The sequence below is a fragment of the Pyrus communis genome, chromosome 14 (assembly GCF_041283825.1).
Source record: "Pyrus communis isolate YQ-2024b chromosome 14, ASM4128382v1, whole genome shotgun sequence".
Taxonomy (NCBI): Eukaryota; Viridiplantae; Streptophyta; class Magnoliopsida; order Rosales; family Rosaceae; genus Pyrus; species Pyrus communis.
In genome coordinates this window covers 5,983,600-6,004,132 of record NC_142578.1, presented here as the reverse complement: position 1 = coordinate 6,004,132, position 20,533 = coordinate 5,983,600, and the positions used below count along the sequence as shown (strand labels likewise).

The window sequence follows — 20,533 nt, the reverse complement described above, 5'->3', positions numbered from 1 at the left end:
TATGAATCATCACGTCCACCTCCATGGATCATATCACTCTCTCAAAGGCCTCCTTTATTTGGTTTTCGCCGTGATGCAAATCGATCGCCTTGGCCTCCGCCATGACACAGATCGATGGCGAGGCAAGTCGACGACGCAGAGGGAAAAAGGTGAGGTGATGGATGTGGAGAAGCCATTGAAGTTGCAAATGGGATAAGAGAAAGAGTGGAATTTATAGAGACGGGTTGCATACAAATAGATGTATAAAACGGTTGAGACGTCAAAATCTTTGTTCATTTGGAAGATGGAATATATTAAATAAAAATTAGCAATTTGGTATTCCACAATGCTTAGTGGTTTATGACATTAAATTGTCACATTAATGCACAACAAATGATGCCTTGCCTTAGTCGCAATTTCCTCCTCATTTCTAATAATAATGTTTCCATTTCTTTTAGCAAGTGGTACATAGTCTTCGCGGAAATAGTCTTCCTTTTTAATGTATTATGTTCCGAGTTTAAAACCTCTCACATTACTTTAGTTTAGTATAATTTAAGAGTTTAGTGTTCAATGAAGCACGCCATTTTATGCGCCTCATTCCTCATAGGAAGCTCAACCGCATGCGGAGGGAAGCAAATAGTGTCGCTCACAAATTAGCAAGGATTGGGCTACGGTTGGATGATGGAAGAACTTGTTTGAAGAAATGTAATAAGTGATCTTCTTTTCGAGAATACAACTAATTTATAAATCTGTTGGTGTGGGATGCTCTTTTTTTCTTCGATCGGGTTGAAATTTTCAACAAGGTTTTTATCGAAGCCTATGTAATCACACTCTATCCTCCATTCTTTTATGGATTTTGAACTTTAATGAATGAATAGCGTACTTGATCTCAAAAGGATTTTTATCACAAATGGTCATGAGATTGATCAAACTCATCATTTTGGTCCCTCATTTTTAAAATCAATCAATGTCGTCCTTAACATTCACTACATTGATGATCCTTCCGTTAAGATTCCGTCAACTATTATGTTAGTTTGTATTTTGGACCCACAAATCCAATGAAATTGTGACATGTGGATTACACAAAATAAGGATTTTTATCACAAATGGTTCCTGACATTGATCCAACTCCTCATTTTGGTCCCTAAGTTTCAAAAATTGATTAATTTGGTCCTTAACTTTCACTACCGCACATCAATTTTAGTCATTCAGTTAAAATTTCATCGATATTTTTCGTTTGTGAGTTAATGTGGTCTCACTAATCCAATCATATGACTCAATGTGGATAAACTATAACAAACTATTTTTTTAAGAGTGAACCAACAAACAAGTATTCCATGCTGACATTTTTCTCGTATCCCACAACCCCAATTAGAAAAAAAATCAATCTAAATTGGATAAAATCGAATCCAAATTCAATTCAAACTTGATAGTATTATAACCAATTAGAGAGAATAAGGAGTAGTTCAGGAGGCCAAGTAGTTTAATGGTGTCATGGTGTCTTCCTTTTCTTTTTGAGCATATCCTGATGAAGACGATGATGACTTTTTCTTTTAATTTTGGTTTTTAGTTTCTTATTTTACTTGTAGTTTTAAATCTTAAAAAAAAAAATATATATATATTTGGCACCATATGATTGGATTAATGAGACAAAAAATATTGACGAAATTTTAACAGGAGGATTAAATTGATGTGTGATATTGAAAGTCTTTTGAAACTTAGGAAACAAAATGAGGAGTTGGATCAATGTCAGAGACTATTTGCAGTAAAAACCTTTATTTTGTGTAATCCATATGTCACCATTTCATTGGATTTGTGGGTCTCACATACAAACTAACAGAATAGTTGACGGAATTTTAACGGAATGACCAAATTGATGTACGGTAATAAATGTCAGGGACGACATTGATTGATTTTAAAAGTAAAGGACCAAGATGATGAGTTTGATCAATTTCAAGAACTATTTATCAAGAAAACCCGATTTCAAAATATAGCACTTAGACTAGCTGTGAATATTCAATGTAATCATTGCCATCCGATTTAGGTATGCTCAAGTTAAGTGTTGAAATTGAAGGTCTCCTTTTCTGGTTGGTGGTTGGAAAAGTTGTTATATTCGCATAATTACGGCTTTAAAAATGTAACCAAGAGGGGATTAGAATCAAACTGAAAGTTGATAGGGCAAATTAGAAGAAAATTGTTAGTTGAGACAACTACTATAAGATTTTATTTTTTAAACGATTAATATTTTACTTTAAACTAATTTGAAATTGTAGTAAAAAATTTAAACCCGACTTCACTAAAAAATTACATACGTTGTAGTCAACGTAACTACGCCCACGCCTGCCAAACCATAAGATTTTATTTTCCGAAGCCGTCTCAGTATCTTTTCACTAGAGACAGAAACCCATGAAGGCTGAAGCCACGCACTCAATGACTTAAACCTAATTTCTTGTCCCATTTTCTCCATGATTTAGTGCATGTCTTTCAAGGGAAAATGAATATATCTAATTTATATCAAACCTTATTGAAAACGAAACTAGATTTGACCCAACAACTAATTATAATCAAAATCGTGACCTAGTCAAGTAACATTACTTTGGCATTGCTTTTCAAGGATATGAACTTTCATTTTTGTCAACAGAATCGAACTCTTGACCTAGCTAAATAATGTTTTTTTCTTTTAAAAATACGAAACCTTGCATTGTATATTCCCGCATGAATCAAATCTTGCAAAGGATGTACATTGTATATATAACAGGGATTATTATTCTATATTTAAGGAGATAAATAAACCGGTCGCATTGAATGGGAATATTTTTTTTTAAGTTCAATGAAAGAAAAATAGAAGAAATATCTCTTAGATCGCGCGCGAGATTCCCTCACCATACAACCAGAACATTTCTAAAAGACAAGTTATCCCAAATAATTAGCAATGTTGCAACCGGGGACATGTCAAACCTTATTTCTTAGAAATATATCGATTGGGATTTGTTTGGTGCCCTTTTCCATCAATCAATGTTCAAACCAAAAACATAAAAACAAGTTATAGCCGGCATCTGACCAATAGGAAAAATAATGGAAATTAATATACAGTCGGCAGCCGACAAACGAACAAAACATTAAAGTTAGCCATCTTTCAATTTTTACAAATCTCATTTGTGCCTACTAAATATTTGTTGTAATGCCTGCTAGGTACATCTCAATAGGTTGAATCGATATCACTCTACAAATTCTATCTTTTATCGCTCATTAGATCGTATCAGCATAAGTCAATCTTTGTTGACATGTGCATAATATGATTTGACTAACAACAAGCCTACCAAGTATTCGACGAAATGCCTTGGTGAATAAACTGAAAAGAAATACTAAGCACCTCGCACCTTGTTTCTATTTAAAAAACTTGTATTTAAACCCCCCAAGGTTCGAATTCTGGATCTGATATGGATATCATAACTCTAGAAGAACAGCAATGGTGAATCTTTTTATATATGACATCAAGTCAGCTGAGCTTAAACAAATGGGGATGCAAGTGATCGGAGTTTCCTGTTACGTGCCGGCCGGAAACTACGATTAGAACATCCGATTGTCGATTGATATTTCAAAACAGGACGATCGAAATACAAGGTGGACACCCCAAAAAGATAGCTCTGTCTCGGAGCTGCTTATTTCCTTACAAGGAAAGCCTCCAACTAAACGATACAAGGAAACATGAAGATGAAACTGATCAAATGGAAATCCCCAAAGATTTCTTGAACTTTTCAACCTCCAAATATACTGTGGAATACGGGAGGAATTCTTGGAAATATTCTTTGCTTAGATCGTTTATTGCGACTGCGAGTTTCGGGATCTCCAAGGTCTCTTCATGTGTCAGAGTTCGGACAAACCTTGCCGGGTTTCCAGCCCAAAGTTCACCAGTTGGAATTCTCCTTCCCGGGGGAACCACAGATCCAGCTTCAAGGATAGCGTGGGTCTCCACCAAGGAACCTTCCATTAGGATCGAATGTTGCCCGATAATGCATTCTGGCTCAATTGTGCAGGACCGCAACAGACTGTATGCGCCAATAGTCACAAACCTCTCAATGGATGTCTCTGCTGGAAGTCCTGAGAAAGTGAAAGTGGTTGCGTATTATAAATTCAGAAAATCCCAGTAGATCAAATAGCAATAGATCCCTTACATTCCATGACAGACGTGATATGCACGTCGAGAAAATACATCAACAACAAATAACAATGATATACAAGAGTCATAGTCACCTTCCAGGATGCACAAACAACCGATGTACTTTTAAAATGAAAGCATATGCTCTTTAAACAGAGCCAATGAAAAAGATAGACCAGATCATTATATTCATTAGAAGTTGACGCAAATTAAGGTTGGTCTCTGGATAGGACCAGGAACAATGTAGAGATCAGTGGAAACTCGGCCTAAAACGAATCAAGAAACACGATGCTCTATGGTTATATGCTAAATGTTAGAACATAAGGAAATTCCAAATTCTTGAATGACGTGAGTTTACACCCCAATTATAAACCTAAAGGTCCAAAAGTTTCAAGCAAGAGATGTTGCGAGATATAAGTTCAGGAATGACCAGATTCCCAGAAACACTCAGCTGTTTTAAAACATTAAATACAAATGGCAAAATAATCGATATTACCACTTTCTTACATATCACATTCTACTGATCTTATCCATCACTAATTATCGGAACCTGCTGTTCCTCACAAAGAAGAGAATTTCTATATTGTATAATACTTGACGCCCATGCCTAGCATATTTCTCTAGCCATGAATTCAGGAAATGGAGAATGAACTAAGGATAGTCTAATAGATGTTGCACAGACACTCCGAAACCCCAAAGTGTCGGAATGTTGGACACCCTGACACCCGACATGCCTCAGACACACCCCGGACACAGTTTGGACACGGTCCAGACACAGCAGGCACTTTTTGTAAATGTAAAGACATTTTGGGGCAATTCTGTAACTACTGAAATTTCTAAAACCTAAAAGTTTGCCAAACTCCTCTTCAGTCATCTCTCTCCAATTAGAGGCCGGAATCTTTACTAATGACGACAATTAAGTTCAAGAAGAAATAGAAAGAGAGACTTGAAGATCATTGAGACTTGAATCTTGTGTTGTTTAAATTATTATGTATGGTGAATGAATTTGATGAACATGGGTACTTTGTTATATTATAAATTATAATATATGTAATATTATTATAAATTTATTATATTTTAATCGATGTGTCCTAGTTGTGTCCCTGTCCTTATTTAACGTGTCGGCATGTCACGTATCGCGTATTGCCGTATCTGTGTCCCTGTCCATGCAATATATAGGCCCCATATTCGAATAGAAACTCCAAATGGCAGCGGCAATTGCACACTACCTCTAGAAGAAAAAACTACACCCTGCGCACTTTTGTTTTTTAAAAAATACTCCTTCTATTTCTGTATGCCCATACTACTCAGATAATAGCCACATACTATTGCACAAGACGGTCCCTTTCTTCCGGTCGACAAAAGCACAATGGTTCTCAAAGAACAACAAAATCCAAGGAGGAAACACTTTGATTCCCTTAACAATTTGTGCCATACGTTCAAAACAATAGTGATAAAGAATCAGATGGTATCCCAATGTCTACCATGTGCAATAATCCAAGTACAAATTTGCATCGCAAGATACTCCTTCCAAATCATGGCAGAAGGTTTAAAACTACGAAATGATACCTCATCAATAACTACCTCAACAATGCTTGCATGAAACTAGGCTCAGTTCAGTGCAAATGGAGGCTCAAATGAGTTAGGGGTGAGGATTGGAGATCAGGAAGTACCAAAGAGTGACCGCTTTCGCTACCTAGGATCTGTCTTGCAAAAGAACGGAGAGTTGGATGGAGACCTCAACCATAGAATGCAAGCTGGATGGTTGAAGTGGAAGAGTGCATCCGGCATGTTGTGTGACTGTCGTATGCCATTGAAGCTTAAGGGAAAATTTTATAGGACGGCAATAAGGCCGATAATGCTTTATGGCACGGAATGTTGGGCGGTGAAGCATCAACACGTACATAAAATAGGTGTAGCGGAGATGAGAATGCTTCATTGGATGTGTGGGCACACGATAAAGGATAAGATTAGGAATGAGGATATCCGAAGTAAAGTAGGAGTACCTGAAATTGAAGGAAAGATGAGAGAAAATCGGTTACGGTGGTTTGGACATGTGAAACGAAGGTCAACTGATGCTCTGGTGAGAAGATGCGATTACGAGATAGAAGTTTAGGGCCAAAGGGGTAGAGGAAGACCTAGGAAGACTTTGAAAGAGACTCTAAGAAAAGACTTAAGAGTACTTGGATCTAACCGAAGACGTGACACAGAACCGAGCGCAATGGCGTTTTGTTGTTGTTAGTAAAGAAGAACACACGTAACTTCCAAATCATTCAAATTCTACAAAAACTAAACTCCAACCACTCAAATAGAGAGAGCAGACACATTGGTAGATAAGAAAAATCCGCACAAAGGAGACTTCAATCCATTTATCCTTCCAAACTAATTCTTTCCAAATCCCCACAACTCGAAGATTGGGAAAGGAGGAAATAATGAGTAACAACCTGGTGAAATTTCTTCAAAGGGACATCAACTCGAGCTTCCAACCACTATATTACTACCTCACTATTGACACGATGCAATGACAATATGGCAACAGGAAACTTTTATTCTTTCAGAAAGAAGTCACCATCACCACTTCACTAAAGGAGTAATATTTTTATTTTGAATTGCCTACCCTACCGGACCCGAAAAACTAACAGCTTGTGAGTTACATTACACCTAGTGAAAGACCCAAATGCACTACAAAATTCCATTATCTACTTACAAAGTTCAATTTTTTCCTTCAAATTCTCAGCTAATTAACCTCAACAGCTTACCAAATACACAGCAGCTATACTCAGTGTAGCAATTCAGCTATTAACACACTTCAATTCGAATAATTAAAAACCAATTGTAGGATTAACAACAAATTAAGAAACCAAATGAAATATTTAAAGAAAAAGCTAGAAAGTTGGGGAACCTACCTGTTGGGGAAGACCAAGCGGCGTGGAGGACGCAGCGTTCCTGAACATTGGAGCAGAATCCGACGGTGATCTTATTGAGATCGCCGCGGAGGACCGACCCGGGCCAAACGGATGCTCCGTCGCAGACCGTGACCTGACCCGCCAAGACCACGTTGGGTGCCACGTAAGCGTCGACGGCGATCTTCGGGAGCCACTGGCCGAGTGGAATTATCCTTCTCTGACCTCTGTAGTCCCATTTGATCCGATCCGGCGAGGGTGTTATGGCCGCGGCTTTTGCTGCTTCGGCGGCGAAGGTGCGGTGGAAGGCGGATGGATGGGCTGAGCTGGAGAAGGAGGTTAGGGCTTTTCTGGAGACGCGAGCTATGGCTGCCATTGGTGGGGGGGAGAGGTGGTTTGGAGTGGGAGCTGGAAATGGAGGAGAGAATGGGTGGGGGAGTCGGTAGTGGGTTGGTTTAGATGTGGGCTGCAGATTGTGATGTGTGTATAATGGGCTCAAGCCCGGAAAATTTTATGCCCAAAAGCCCAACTATCATGGTCCAATCTAATTGGAATGAGAATCCTCTTGGATTCAACGATGAGAAATTTTCAGTCACGTGACGTAGTATTACCAGTTCATATATTAATGTATGAATGAATGAAAAATGTAATGTGTCATGGATATATAGTATAATGTTAATAAATAGATATGTGTATTATAACATGAATGAATTGATAATATCACGTGACGATGTAACAGTCACACTGAAAAACTTCGCATGAGTCATAACTTAAACGCTAATGTTAAAATTGAATCTATTACTTCAAAAATCAAATCGTGCTCATTTGTCTTTGGGAGGGCAATCCGAATTTGAATCTTTTAACATTTGGAAGAAAAATTTGTTAAATTAAGAGTTAGTTGATAAAAAAAAAAAAAAAAAAAAAAGTGTGTTTTAATCTTAGCCGTTTTCTACAGAATTTGGTTTGCAAGTTTACCTAGTTAATTCGTGCTTCTCTGATGTTCTTGTTCCTCTGAAATAAGAAGACAAAAATACGTACGTACGTAGCCAAAACAAATACAAAAAATATTATTTTTATCATTGTATGGCCAGAAACATATATGCATAACAACAATCCAAATCATCATATACATAAATTTATTTCCACAAACTCCATATAGCTCATACACAAGAAATTAGAAACTCAAGCTAGCTAGGTGCAAATATAATCTTAAGTATACATACACAACAGCAAAAGCTGAAGCTGCTGCAAGCAGGTAGCCTTTTCAAATCAGTTAGGCACTGGATGGTGCTGCTCATAGATCATGTTGAAGAACCCTGAATTTCAAATTAGTTCACTGCCACACAGTAAGAGTATAATTGATCAACAGCAAGCTTAATTAGTGATAAACGTTATTAACATAATAATAATTTTAACATATATATATATATATATATGTGTGTGTACATATTATATTTTGGGTTAATCTCAGTTTACTATCATGAAGTTTCTTGGTTTTCAACATTTGGTAAATGAAGTTTTTTTTCATTCCAAAGTGATACCTGAAATCATAATTTTGAGACACTTTCATGCATCCGTTAAGGTTGCTGTTAAATCTGCCATTAAATGATGACGTGGCGCCCGTCACGTGGACAATAACTGGACGTCACGTGTCTGGGCCACGTGTATATAAAAAAATTAGGCTAATCTTTATCCCGCCCCTCACCCACCCCACCTTCCCCTTCCCTAATACCCACTCGCCACCATCCCTTTTCCCCGTCACCTTCCCCAAAACCCCCAAACAACCCTTCCTCCCTTCTCTCTCCATTCCAAAATTCCACCATAACCCTTTTTTTTTTGTCGAACCACCATAACCCATTTCATTGTAACAATCATTCTTCTAAACAAAAATTCCACCATAACCCATTTCACCAAATCACCAAATGAGTAGAAAAGAGACAAGAAAATCTTTAGAGAAACTTAAAACCTCAGGAAAAGATCTTGACTTATACATTGGATCAAATAGGTGAGATGAACGAACACCAGAAGGAAATCTCTACAGAAAAAATCACAATCTTGAACCCAGATGAGCACGTGGAAGAGTAGGGATCAAACAGCCACTCGATTCCGTCGATCCTCGGCTGCATAATGAAATCAAACTTCTTTGGCGACGGGTCAGCCTGTGCATGCACCAAGCTCTCATCCAGATCAAGAAACTTCGTCATCTAGAGAAAGAAGGGAGCTGGTTGTTTGGGGGTTTTGGGGAAGGGGAAGGTGAAAAGGGATGGTTTCGGGTGGGTATTAGGGAAGGGGAAGGTGGGGTGGGTGAGGGGCAGGATAGAGATTTAACCCCTGTTTTTATTTTTTTTAATATTTACGTGGGCTTATATTGACACGTAGTATTCAGTTATTGTCCATGTAGGCATCATGTCACTATTTAACAGCTTATTTAATAGAAACTTTAACGGATGTATAAAAGTATCCTAAAATTATGACTTTAGATACCATTCTGAGATGAAAAAAAACTTTATGTATCAAATGTTGAAAACCAAAAAAGTAGTAAACCGAGATTAATCCTTATATTTTTGTACCTTGGAAATGCACTAATGCGTGCATTTGCTCCCACAGAAGAAGTCGAGCAGGTGGCATCAGCAAAATTAAGCTCGTGCAACTTAATCTCAATTCAAAAGACAAATCAGCACATGTTAATCAAACGAAAGTGTCCAATTAATTAACTAAGCATTTCTATGATTCACCGCAATTTGCAATTAATTAACATAGGAAATTAGGGCAATATTTACTCACTCTTTTTAGCAGACGCGTGTTTTCTTCTTGCGATGCTTTATGCTGCAGCGTATTATACAACTAAATTATAGAAACTTTGATATAAACCCAATTCACAAGCATGTCAAACCTTAATATAAACCCTACGAACTACTATTTCCGTACGTCCAAAGTAACAATTCATTTGAATTAATCGAAACAACTTAAGCAGGAAACTACGAGAGGGTTGTTACCTTTCTTTTCAGCAAGCTAACATTCTCCGAAATGATCCGTCTCTGTTAATTAATTAGATTAATCACAGATCAATTAAACCCTAGCTGTTATCAGTAACATATAAATTAAACCAGAAATATAATAATATCATATATACCATTTTAGAGCGGATGCGTTCAACCCCAGTTTTTAACTGTCTTTCCAGCTGCTTTAGCTCTTGCACGCCAAGCGTTGATAGCTCTTCCCCAGCCAAGTTCCTTCATATATATGTTCATAATACCATGTTAATTAATTTATAATTTGTTGAAATTTGAAATAAAACAACCACATATATATATATACACACACACACACACGTCGCACAGGAAAAAAGTTGTAGTTGCTGCAAACCTACCTCAGCCTCATTTCCAACTTCCCTATTGATTTTCTTAACTCTTCATTTTCATTCCTCCAATACTGTCAAAAATATACAGCAGATCAAAGTAATTAGTTTAACATTGCAGAGACAAGAAATTGTTGAAATATTCCACATTGATCATATCTCTGAGAAAAGAAGAGTTTAAATATCATAATCTTATTCCAACTAATACTGAAGTATTTTGTGATAAAATGTGAGTGATAATTAACAAATTGGGGGGAAATATCGAATATCGATGTTATTGGAAGTGACATAAAATTGAACTTTGATATAAAAGCTGTTTTTTCATGCTTTTGTAGGAGTGATTAATTACTAGCTAATTAGATATGAATTTTTATTTATTTGTTTGAGGGTGATGTCATCCATACACTCATTTTTACCTCCCACGCACCTCTCTCAATTTCTAACCATCAGATTTAATGAATTGAAAAAAATCAAAAGACATAAATTAACAAAGAGTATTTAAGAGGTAAAAAGGGATGTATGAATAGCACCACCCTTTGTTTAATTAGCTTGGAGAAAAGATCAGAGTCATCTTATTTGAAAAGAATTAGGATGGACATATAGGAGCCCATTTGATCCATCAAAGAAGAAAAACTTAAGGGCATGTTTAGTACTCTACTTGAATTCCACCTTTTAGACATTTGATCCATCAAAAGAAGAAAAACTTAAGAGTATGTTTAGTACTCTACTTGAATTCCACCTTTTAGACTCAAAAATACATTTTAAGTTTTACACCTTAAATACTCGTTTGGTAAGACTACTTAAAAAAAAAATGAACTTTTTACCCAAAAAACAAAAAAAAAAAAAAAAAAAAAAAGTGAACTCAAAACTAACATAAATTAACCTACTTCTAAACAACACAAAAAGTAAGTTTTTAGAGATTTTAAACTCCAAACCCACTATTTTCTCTCTCCTCTTTAGAGATTTTAAACTCCAAACCCACTATTTTCTCTCTCCCCTCGTATCTTCCAATCTTTTTTTGCTAGCTCTCTATCTTTATCCTGTTTTTCTCTCTCCTCCCTTCCGAACATCTCTCCTATTTCTCTCTCATCTATATGCTCTCCTCTCCCTGTCCTTCGACCTTCTCTTTGGATCTATCTGTCTATTCGATTGAATCTAGTAGTAATTCCTGGATCCACCAGGAGTTGTTGTAGAGTTTTTTTTTTTCCTTTTCTTTTTAATTATTAAAATTTTATGAACAATTTGAATCTTATGCCAAACCAATTTTTGGATCTTAAATAAAACTTTTCTTAAAAGCATTGTTCTAAAAATCCCCACCTAGCACCGTCTAGGCGCTAGGCAGCTGACCAGTGCCTCAATTAATTCCTGGGCGTTTGAAAATTAAGAAATGGTGTCTAGGATCTCTTAGCCGCCGAAGCAGTCACTTAGGTCACAACTCTCACTTAGACAAAAAATAAATAACTTTCATTTTGTATTATATATTTTTAATAAATTGTTAGCGAATTGTTGAATTGTGGATGAACACTCATTATACATTTTGGTTCCCAATGTTTTCAATATTTTCTAATACTTTCATATATGTCATTCTATTTTTTTTAATTTATGTATCTCAATACAATTATGCATTTTTTAAGTATAAACATGCACTTATTTATATGATAAATAATAAGTTTACTTAAATTCGCCTAGTCTGCCTAGGCCCTGTCTAGCTACCTAGGCACTAGGCCTAAGTCTTCTGCCTGACTAGTGGCTAACATCTATTAGAACCTTGTTTAAAAGATGTTCTTAAGAAATGTTTTGAAAATTATGAATTTTTTTTTTAATACGACATCAAATATGCCCAATGGATATGGACTGTATTTCTGTATATATATTATAATCATTTTATTATGTACTATTACTCCGTAGTTCACACTCTTGTTAGTGTCACCTATGTTATAATACATAAGCGTATTTATTTCTTAATTGTTAATACTTTAGGTCATGAAATATCAATTTTGACGCCCAATTATTTTATATCACGTAAATTAGTAACAATATGTTTAGATATAAGCGTTAGACCGAAAAAAAAATTCCACCGAAAAGAGCAATACATAACTATATTGTATATATACCTCCATTGTTCTGGCCCTTCCGAAGCTTGAGTTGTTGGATTCAGGCAACCCTACTTCCCTTTTATACATGGAAATGGTCCTAGTTATGCTGCATCACACGTTACCATAACCAATTATTATTGGGAAGGATCATCATCACACCTAGCTAGCTAGTTTAATTACGTGTTAATTAAACGTACTCGTGGCTTGCAAATTGGTAGGACTTGCCAGATGGAGAGAAGATGATGAGGGCAACTTCAGCATCGCAGAGGACAGAGAGCTCAAAAGCCTTCTTCAGAAGTCCATTTCTGCGTTTTGAGAAGGTGACCTGTCTGCTTGTTGGGTTCTCGATTCTCTTCAGCTCCACTTTCCCCCTCCCCATATTTACTAATACCTTATTATATTTGTCCACTGTTAACTTACTCACCGTTCCATACTATATATATAGAAGAATATCGGTGTTAATCTGTAGTTAATTAGGAGATTGATTCGTGATTAGCTCATGAAGGTGCTGGTTAATAATATTTGGACTTTTGACAAGATGTCACTACCAAATTCCCCTTTTGCAATCATCCCACTCGAATTTCATTATTATTGCCTTGTTGGAACTGTTATTAGCATTCCAACAATTTTATTCCATATTTCTTAATTACAAGTGTATTTTTTTTTCGAATTATAAAAAATTTAGAATGCAAAATGAGATATTTGAAGTACCAGTAACAATTCCTTAAAAAATTTGAATCTCTTCCAACTTTATGTCAATAGATATTAGATGACCACATGATGTGTTACTAACATCACCTATTTTGATTACATATCTACCGTATCGTGTAAGCTAACTAGCTAATATTTTGATTTAAGAATGCAACCTCTCTAAATAAAGATGTGATCAACAATATAGTAAGTAATTATATGACATCCCACATCGTCCAGGGGAGTGATCCTTATATGTATATTCCCATCTCTACCTAATACGAGGCTTTTTGGGAGCTAACTGGCTTCGGGTTCTGTAGGAACTCTGAAGTTAAGCGAGAAGGGGACTAGAGTAATCCTATGATGGGTGACCCACTGGGAAGTTGCTCGTGAGTTCCCAAAAACAAAACCGTGAGGGAATGGTAAGCCCAAAGGGGACAATATCGTGCTACGGTTGTGGAGTCGGGCCTGGGAAGTAGTCCCGCCCGGGCAGAGATGTGACAAATTGGTATCAGAGCCTAACCCTGGTCGTGGTGTGCTGACGAGGACGTCGGGCCCCTAAGGGGGGTGGATTGTGACATCCCACACTGCCCAGGGGAGTGATCTTTATACGTATATTCTCATCTCTACCTAGTACGAGGTTTTTTGGGAGCTCATTGGCTTCGGGTTCCGTAGGAACTCTGAAGTTAAGCGAGAAGGGGGCTAGAGCAATCACATGATGGGTGACCCACTGACAAGTTGCTCGTGAGTTCCCAAAAACAAAACTGTGAGGGAATGGTAAGTCCAAAGGGGACAATATCGTGCTACGGTAGTGGAGTCGGGCCTGGGAAGTAGTCCCGCCCGGGCCGAGATGTGACAAATTGGTATCAGAGCCTAACTCTGGTCGTGGTGTGCCGACGTGGACGTCGGACCCCTAAGGGGGGTGGATTGTGACATCCCACACCGCCCAGGGGAGTGATCTTTATATGTATATTCCCATCTCTACCTAGTACGAGGCTTTTTGGGAGCTCATTGGCTTCGGGTTCCGTAGGAACTCTGAAGTTAAGCGAGAAGGGGGCTAGAGCAATCTCATGATGGGTGACCCACTAGGAAGTTGCTCGTGAGTTCCCAAAAACAAAACCGTGAGGGAATGGTAAGCCCAAAGTGGACAATATCGTGCTACGGTAGTGGAGTCGGGCCCGGGAAGTAGTCCCGCCCGGGCCAGGATGTGACAAATTGGTATCAGAGCCTAACCCTGGTCGTGGTGTGCCGACGAGGATGTCGGACCCCTAAGGGGGGTGGATTGTGACATCCCACATCGCCCAGGGGAGTGATCCTTATATGTATATTCCCATCTCTATCTAGTACGAGGCCTTTTGGGAGCTCACTGGCTTCGGGTTCCGTAGGAACTCTGAAGTTAAGCGAGAAGGGGGCTAGAGCAATCCCATGCTGGGTGACCCACTGGGAAGTTGCTCGTGAATTCTCAAAAGCACAACCGTGAGGGAATGGTAAGCCCAAAGCGGACAATATCGTGCTACAGTAGTGAAGTCGGGCCCGGGAAGTAGTCCCGCCCGGGCCGGGATGTGACAAATTAAATGTGTAATAACAATTTGGGTGCATTGTTATTCATCACCCTTAAGTGATGTTAATGATCAGTACCCTAAACTCATCTAACAATGATAAATAAAACGGTGGAAAAAAATATTCGGTAACAATTTCTTCACTAACACGCACACACACATATATATATATATATATATTGCATGTTGCGATTATACTAATCGCTAATTGACACGTGAAACATAGTACTTAAAAATAGTAAAAAAGGGGATGAGACATACATGGGTTGTAAAATCAAAAGTTTGTGAAACCCATCAATACCTTTTGAATAAAATGAGACGTAAAAAACTTTTGTTGGGTTTACAGGAAAATGTGGGTGACAAAGCGTCAAATTATGGATTATTTTTAGGGGAGATTTATGGACATGTTCAGACAAGATTGGAGTTGTTCCTCAATGGTGGTCCACGCCACTATGATGGTGATGGACTTAAACCCAGTAGCGAAAGTGGAGGAGAGAAAAGAGGTGGACTTAAAACCTAGGAGTGCAAAAGAGATCGACTTAAATTATTATCATTGGGTGGAAGACTTAAGAGAGAAAAGAGGGAATCTTAGAGTCTTCAAAATTTAATCTAATATTATTATTTAAAGATGGGAGAGTTGAAAATTATTATAAAAATTTAAGAACGAGGAAGTTTCGAATCGGGGTTGTAAAAGTGAAAATTTATCATTTTATCCACTAGAATATTAGAACACATACAATTCAATATTTAATTAAGGATAATGCTATGGAGATCAAATTCTACCTTATTTACAAACCAAGTTATGTGTCATCAATATGAAATAAGCATTTTAATCAATACTTAAGTAATAACTCAATCATCAACAATCACATCATTCGGTTTACAAAATTTAGTTTAAAAATTTGGCCTACCTAATATTACCCTTTAGTTACATACCTAGTTGAGTGTTTGAGACGTAACAAGTTTTGTCTAAAAAATAGATATCTCTTCTCTTGGTACGTGTCCATGTTTAATATGTTTTAAAGCACTTTATGCAAAACTTTTATTTTAAATGTAAAAGAACACTATCAACAAGGCCTCTTAAACGAAGTTAGACTCCAACTCGCAACTCACAGACTTAAAGTGAAATGCAAACCATAAAATTCTCAAGTGACCAATATCTCATTTATCAATCACTTTGTGTATTTTAATTGCTCATCTAGTCATAACATGTGATTTACGAGAGAAATGCCGACATGTCTCTCATATTTTCCCTTCCATGTCTCTTCCCTCAGATGACCAATCAAATCAAAAGCTTTACTATTTTCTTGTATCGTTCTTTCTAACAATTAATCGAACGTGTTTAACGCCTTTTCGTGTTACCCTACAAGTTTAAGCATTTGGCTAAATTAGATTAATTATTCCCGTGGTAACAGGGTAAGCTAAAGACAGCTTCATGGTAAAAAAATTCGGATTTAAACTCTGGTAATAAAGTTTGTTAAGATTCAAGCACAAATTAATATTTCTATAAGTCTCGTTCACATTCCCACCCCAACCACCCCATCTTTTTTCCAGATTGCTTACCTGCTTCTCTGCATCCCCTCCCTCCCCCTCTCTCTTTCTCTCTCTAGACATTCGACCTGCCTCCTCCTCCCTCTCTCTCTCTCTAGCTTTTCAGCTTCCCTTCGTTGCTCGTACCATTGTTAATGAGCAAATCCCCAGAAACAGACCTTTGAGATATGCCTGCTACTCTATTCATCTTTCTTGGTTTTAGTTCTTGCAAAATTAACAAACAAGCAGTTCAATTAAAGTTCCACGTAAGAAAGAATAACTAAGATTTTCAGTGATACTTGGATTGGCTAGTGCTGAAATAAAAAAATCCAGTCGATCTGATGGACAAAAGAGTTTTGAATGAAGTCGAAATCGAAGCATGGAGCAAAGAATTCATAGCCTTGGATGAATGAGATTTTTTTTTCTTTTCCTTTTGGGTTATGAAGATGGAATGGGTTAACGGATAAATAACGGAAATGTTAAATTGGGCATGAATTCTAACGGACTTCACCACGAAAGTTTAAATTCAAATTTTTTACCACGAGAACTATCTTCCGATCACCCATCACTATAAGGACCATTAATCCAATTCATCCCAAGCATTTTTATTGCTTGGGGCAAGCTCAAGTTGAAATAGATATTGACACATTGTAATAAAAAATCTGCTAACCATGTTTGGAGTGATTAACTTTTGCTCTTCATTTTTTTTCTATATTTTCCAAAGAACAGGATCAAGAGACAAATGTTTTAACAATTTTTTTTTACATTTTTTTTAGCCATTTTAGATTTTTCAACGGCCAATGACTTATTAAGAGTGACATGGAGGCTTTTAGTCATTAAATGACATGAACAATGACACAAATTATAACTAATATAATAAATAATAAAGATTAAAACTTAAAATGAATAAAAACTGTGATTAATCGTATCATGTTGAGTAGTTTCTTGTTTGCTATTTAATGGTTGCAAAAAATTGGCTACTCAGTACTATAGTCTGGTGGTATTCCTCTTCACTTGTAAGTGATAGGTCTTAGTTCTAAAGATGAACTATTCCCTCTCCCCAATGTAAAATATATCGTTGTACTCATAAAAAAATGATTGCAAAAAATTAAAGTTGGGAGGAAAACAGAAGTGGTAAACTCTGCAAATAGTTTTATATTCTTATTTGGATTTCATATTAGCCCTGATTTTATTTTCATGGCAGACAAATAATATTTATATAGCCTACGTTAAGAAGTATTCACTGCATCAAAGACAAAGATGAATTTCGTCAATGGCATTGCAGACCTTTTTGTTGGTGTTGGAGAGTTGCTGACCTAAACGACAAAGGGGGAAGATGGAGGCTAGATCTATTTTAACTTCACAAAATTCCCTTATCAAAATATTTTATTTGACGGTTATTTTCATTGTCACGTCATTTAGTACTCATCTTAACTTTTAATTAAAAGCGTTAAATGTAAATAGATCCAAGGGCTTATAAAGTGTAGTATTATTTGAAAAATGTTTGTCTTTGATCTTATCTCATATCCCAGTACCTTATTTTATGAGTGCTACTATGTCCACTCATAGTCTTATATTTTTCCAATCCACTTGTATTGCAAAAATATCCCTAACAATTTTAAGTCCTAAATAAAATAAATATAAACGATGATTGAATATTGAAGATTTTACAAAAATGGATAAGCCATGAATGTCCCCGTACAACCCAGTTGAAAACAATCGCAACCAGACACCACATATGATGGCGGCAACTCCTTTTCTCTTTGCCGCTAAGAAAGTTATCTTCCTTTCTTTTTCTTCTCCTTTTTATGTTCCTCTCTAGTCTCTATCCTTTTCTTTCTCCCTCTACCAGGATCTAAATTTAAGATTCATATCTATTTATTATTGAATTTCAATTTAGAATTAAGGATTGAAAAGTAGGGAGAAAAGAAGAGGTAGATTTTTTTTTTTTTTTTTTTTTTGGGGGGGGGGGGGGAGGGGGAGGGGACGGAAGAGAGAGAAGATGGAGGGAGACTAAAGAATTGGAAAGAGCTGAGTGATTGAGAGACAAAATGGAAAGGTTTGATTCGTTTCTCATTTTAAGTTTTTTTTTTTTTTTTAACATAGAATATATAGGAGGATTAATTTTTAACAGAGTTTTTTAAGTCTGCTTACATAATGTTTAATCTGATATTGGAATTTTCATTCAAAAGTGAGCGAAAAAATAAGACTATGGAATGAGCATATCAGCACTTTTTTTTTATTTACATTTAGAGGTAAATGTATATTTTCACGTTTATTTTTTTGCCGTAGTATGCAAGGTGAAGGTTTTATAAATCATTTCACTTACGAGTCTCATGCAATTTTACACCAATTCTAACTTGCAAGGGCCCAAGGGATTGAAAAAGGACCAACGGAGTCTGAAACAACTCAACGGCGAGTGACCCAAATTCTTGTACCCCATGAATAATTTTCCACCCGGCCCGCGTTAGACAACATTTAAATGTTCATTTTTAAATTTTGAAAGAAAAAAAAATCATGATTAAATAAAAAGACACGTGACGAATAATGAAATACACCAAAGTTATCGCAAGTGTCCCGTGTTATAAAATTACCCCAGGTATCCATGGTATATTTTCTAAGTCGCGTCAACGGTTATAAGAGAGTACCTCTCCAGATCCAGAGTGTATTGAACTCTCTCATAAATGTGGGTAAAGCACCCAAGTAAACGTCAATAGCAATTTATTATAATTTAGGAGCATGAGCATATAAAAATGCATCAAGTATCCATCCATCCATCCATTTCAACCCCAACAATGCTTCTAAGTTCTACTTCTATGTTCATCGTCATTCGAATTTGAAACCTCTTTCAAAACATTTCTTTTAGCAAACCCTCACTCAAAATATTTTGAAAGAGAAATCCGCTAGACTAAGAGCCAGTTGGTTCAAAATGCGTATAAAACACACAAAACTTGATGATTAAATACAAAGAAACAAGATCAATACCAAATCAACAATAGATTATAATAGACAAACTAATTACACAATTAATACAAGATTAAAATTTTAATTGAGTGCACACACTTTATTAATCTAATCACTCACTTATACAAATAAATAAATTTATAAAAACAACAGCTTAATCAGCATCAGTATAGATGTGAACTCCAATGGCAATAAGGAAGATGGTGATGAGGCCAAAGTAGATGACGGCGTGTACCAGAATGGAAGCGCCGCTGGTCTCCATGTTCCCGAACTCCACCAACCTCCCATGTCCGGGTATCTGAAACAAAAGCCCGGGTGTCAATAGCACAAACAGCATCACCGCTATCACCACCGGACCCCAGTCTGCCATTTTTGCCCCTGCTCTCCTCTGCAAAACCAGACCAACGACGAGGAAAAGAAGGATAAAGTAAAAGATGGGTTTCGAAGATCTGAGAGGAAGGTGGGTGGGTTTTGGAAGTTTTTGAAGAAATTTGAGGGTGGGAACATAAATGCACTGGCACAATGTGTTTTTCTCGTGAAAATGGACGAGTCAGGATCTTGACTGTTGGATTTCGACGGCTGCGATCTTCTTGAGGAGGATGAGGATGAAAAAAGTTGGCGACCTTTTTGGTGGGACTAATAATTTGTTCCACTAAATTCATCAAATTACCTGATTCGTGCTTTTGAAATATTAAAATTATTATAATTTTTAAAAAGGAGTTTTACATTTGTAGTGGTTAGATAAAATTTTAAAAGTCTGAATTTATTAATTTGATGAATTTGATGGAATGAATCGGGTGAAGGTCTCTTTCCTAATCTGTGCTTTTAAATTTTACAAAGTAAATTGCTTTTTTAGAATTTGTCGTCACACGGCATATTGGTGCACATTTATGGACAAAAGAAATTAATGTCAATCAATTTTAGGAGTGGGCATGTCCACCAATTTTTGAGGTTAGACGAGATTTTTTTTATGTTTTCGGCACACAAAGAAGTACGTTATATGTTATTATACAAATGAAGAAAATTTTCTTTTTCAAGTATCTTTTCACTTATATAATAATATATAATGTATATGTCAATCTACCGCTTACACTAAATGATATCTCGAGGTTTAGATCATAAAAAGTGTTTTTTTTGTTTAAAAATTGGGTCGAACAAAGTAAAAGATTGTCCAGTTATTATTTTTGGGTGTAAACAGAATCGTCCAATACAAAACACCTTAATCAAAATTTTAAAAAATCATAATTTAAAATATTTCTTTTTTTTTAATTTAATAAATCTATTGTTTGATAAAA

General features: G+C 36.4%; 3 protein-coding genes across 4 annotated transcripts; all 3 read right to left on the bottom strand.

The window, feature by feature from the left end:
* Positions 1-3,441: 3,441 nt before the first annotated feature.
* LOC137713380 (gamma carbonic anhydrase-like 2, mitochondrial) lies at positions 3,442-7,464 on the bottom strand. Its single transcript, XM_068452667.2, has 2 exons — positions 7,045-7,464; positions 3,442-4,080 (listed from the first exon to the last, which is right to left on the bottom strand). The coding sequence occupies exons 1-2, from the start codon at positions 7,415-7,417 to the stop codon at positions 3,704-3,706; spliced, it is 750 nt and encodes a 249-aa protein (XP_068308768.2). The 5' UTR covers positions 7,418-7,464; the 3' UTR covers positions 3,442-3,703.
* Positions 7,465-8,141: 677 nt separating this feature from the next.
* On the bottom strand, positions 8,142-12,901 carry LOC137713976 (MADS-box protein SOC1). 2 transcript variants are annotated; one of them, XM_068453336.2, is made up of 8 exons: positions 12,693-12,901; positions 12,514-12,601; positions 10,412-10,473; positions 10,175-10,274; positions 10,038-10,079; positions 9,826-9,867; positions 9,612-9,697; positions 8,142-8,377 (listed from the first exon to the last, which is right to left on the bottom strand). In XM_068453336.2, the coding sequence occupies exons 1-8, from the start codon at positions 12,872-12,874 to the stop codon at positions 8,365-8,367; spliced, it is 615 nt and encodes a 204-aa protein (XP_068309437.2). In that variant the 5' UTR covers positions 12,875-12,901; the 3' UTR covers positions 8,142-8,364. The 2 variants fall into 2 exon arrangements, with proteins under 2 accessions (XP_068309437.2, XP_068309436.2); XM_068453335.2 differs by having other exon boundaries at positions 9,612-9,691; positions 12,693-12,900.
* Positions 12,902-19,252: 6,351 nt separating this feature from the next.
* LOC137713706 (uncharacterized) lies at positions 19,253-19,751 on the bottom strand. The gene has a single exon (XM_068453046.2). The coding sequence runs from the start codon at positions 19,606-19,608 to the stop codon at positions 19,393-19,395; it is 216 nt and encodes a 71-aa protein (XP_068309147.1). The 5' UTR covers positions 19,609-19,751; the 3' UTR covers positions 19,253-19,392.
* Positions 19,752-20,533: the final 782 nt, after the last annotated feature.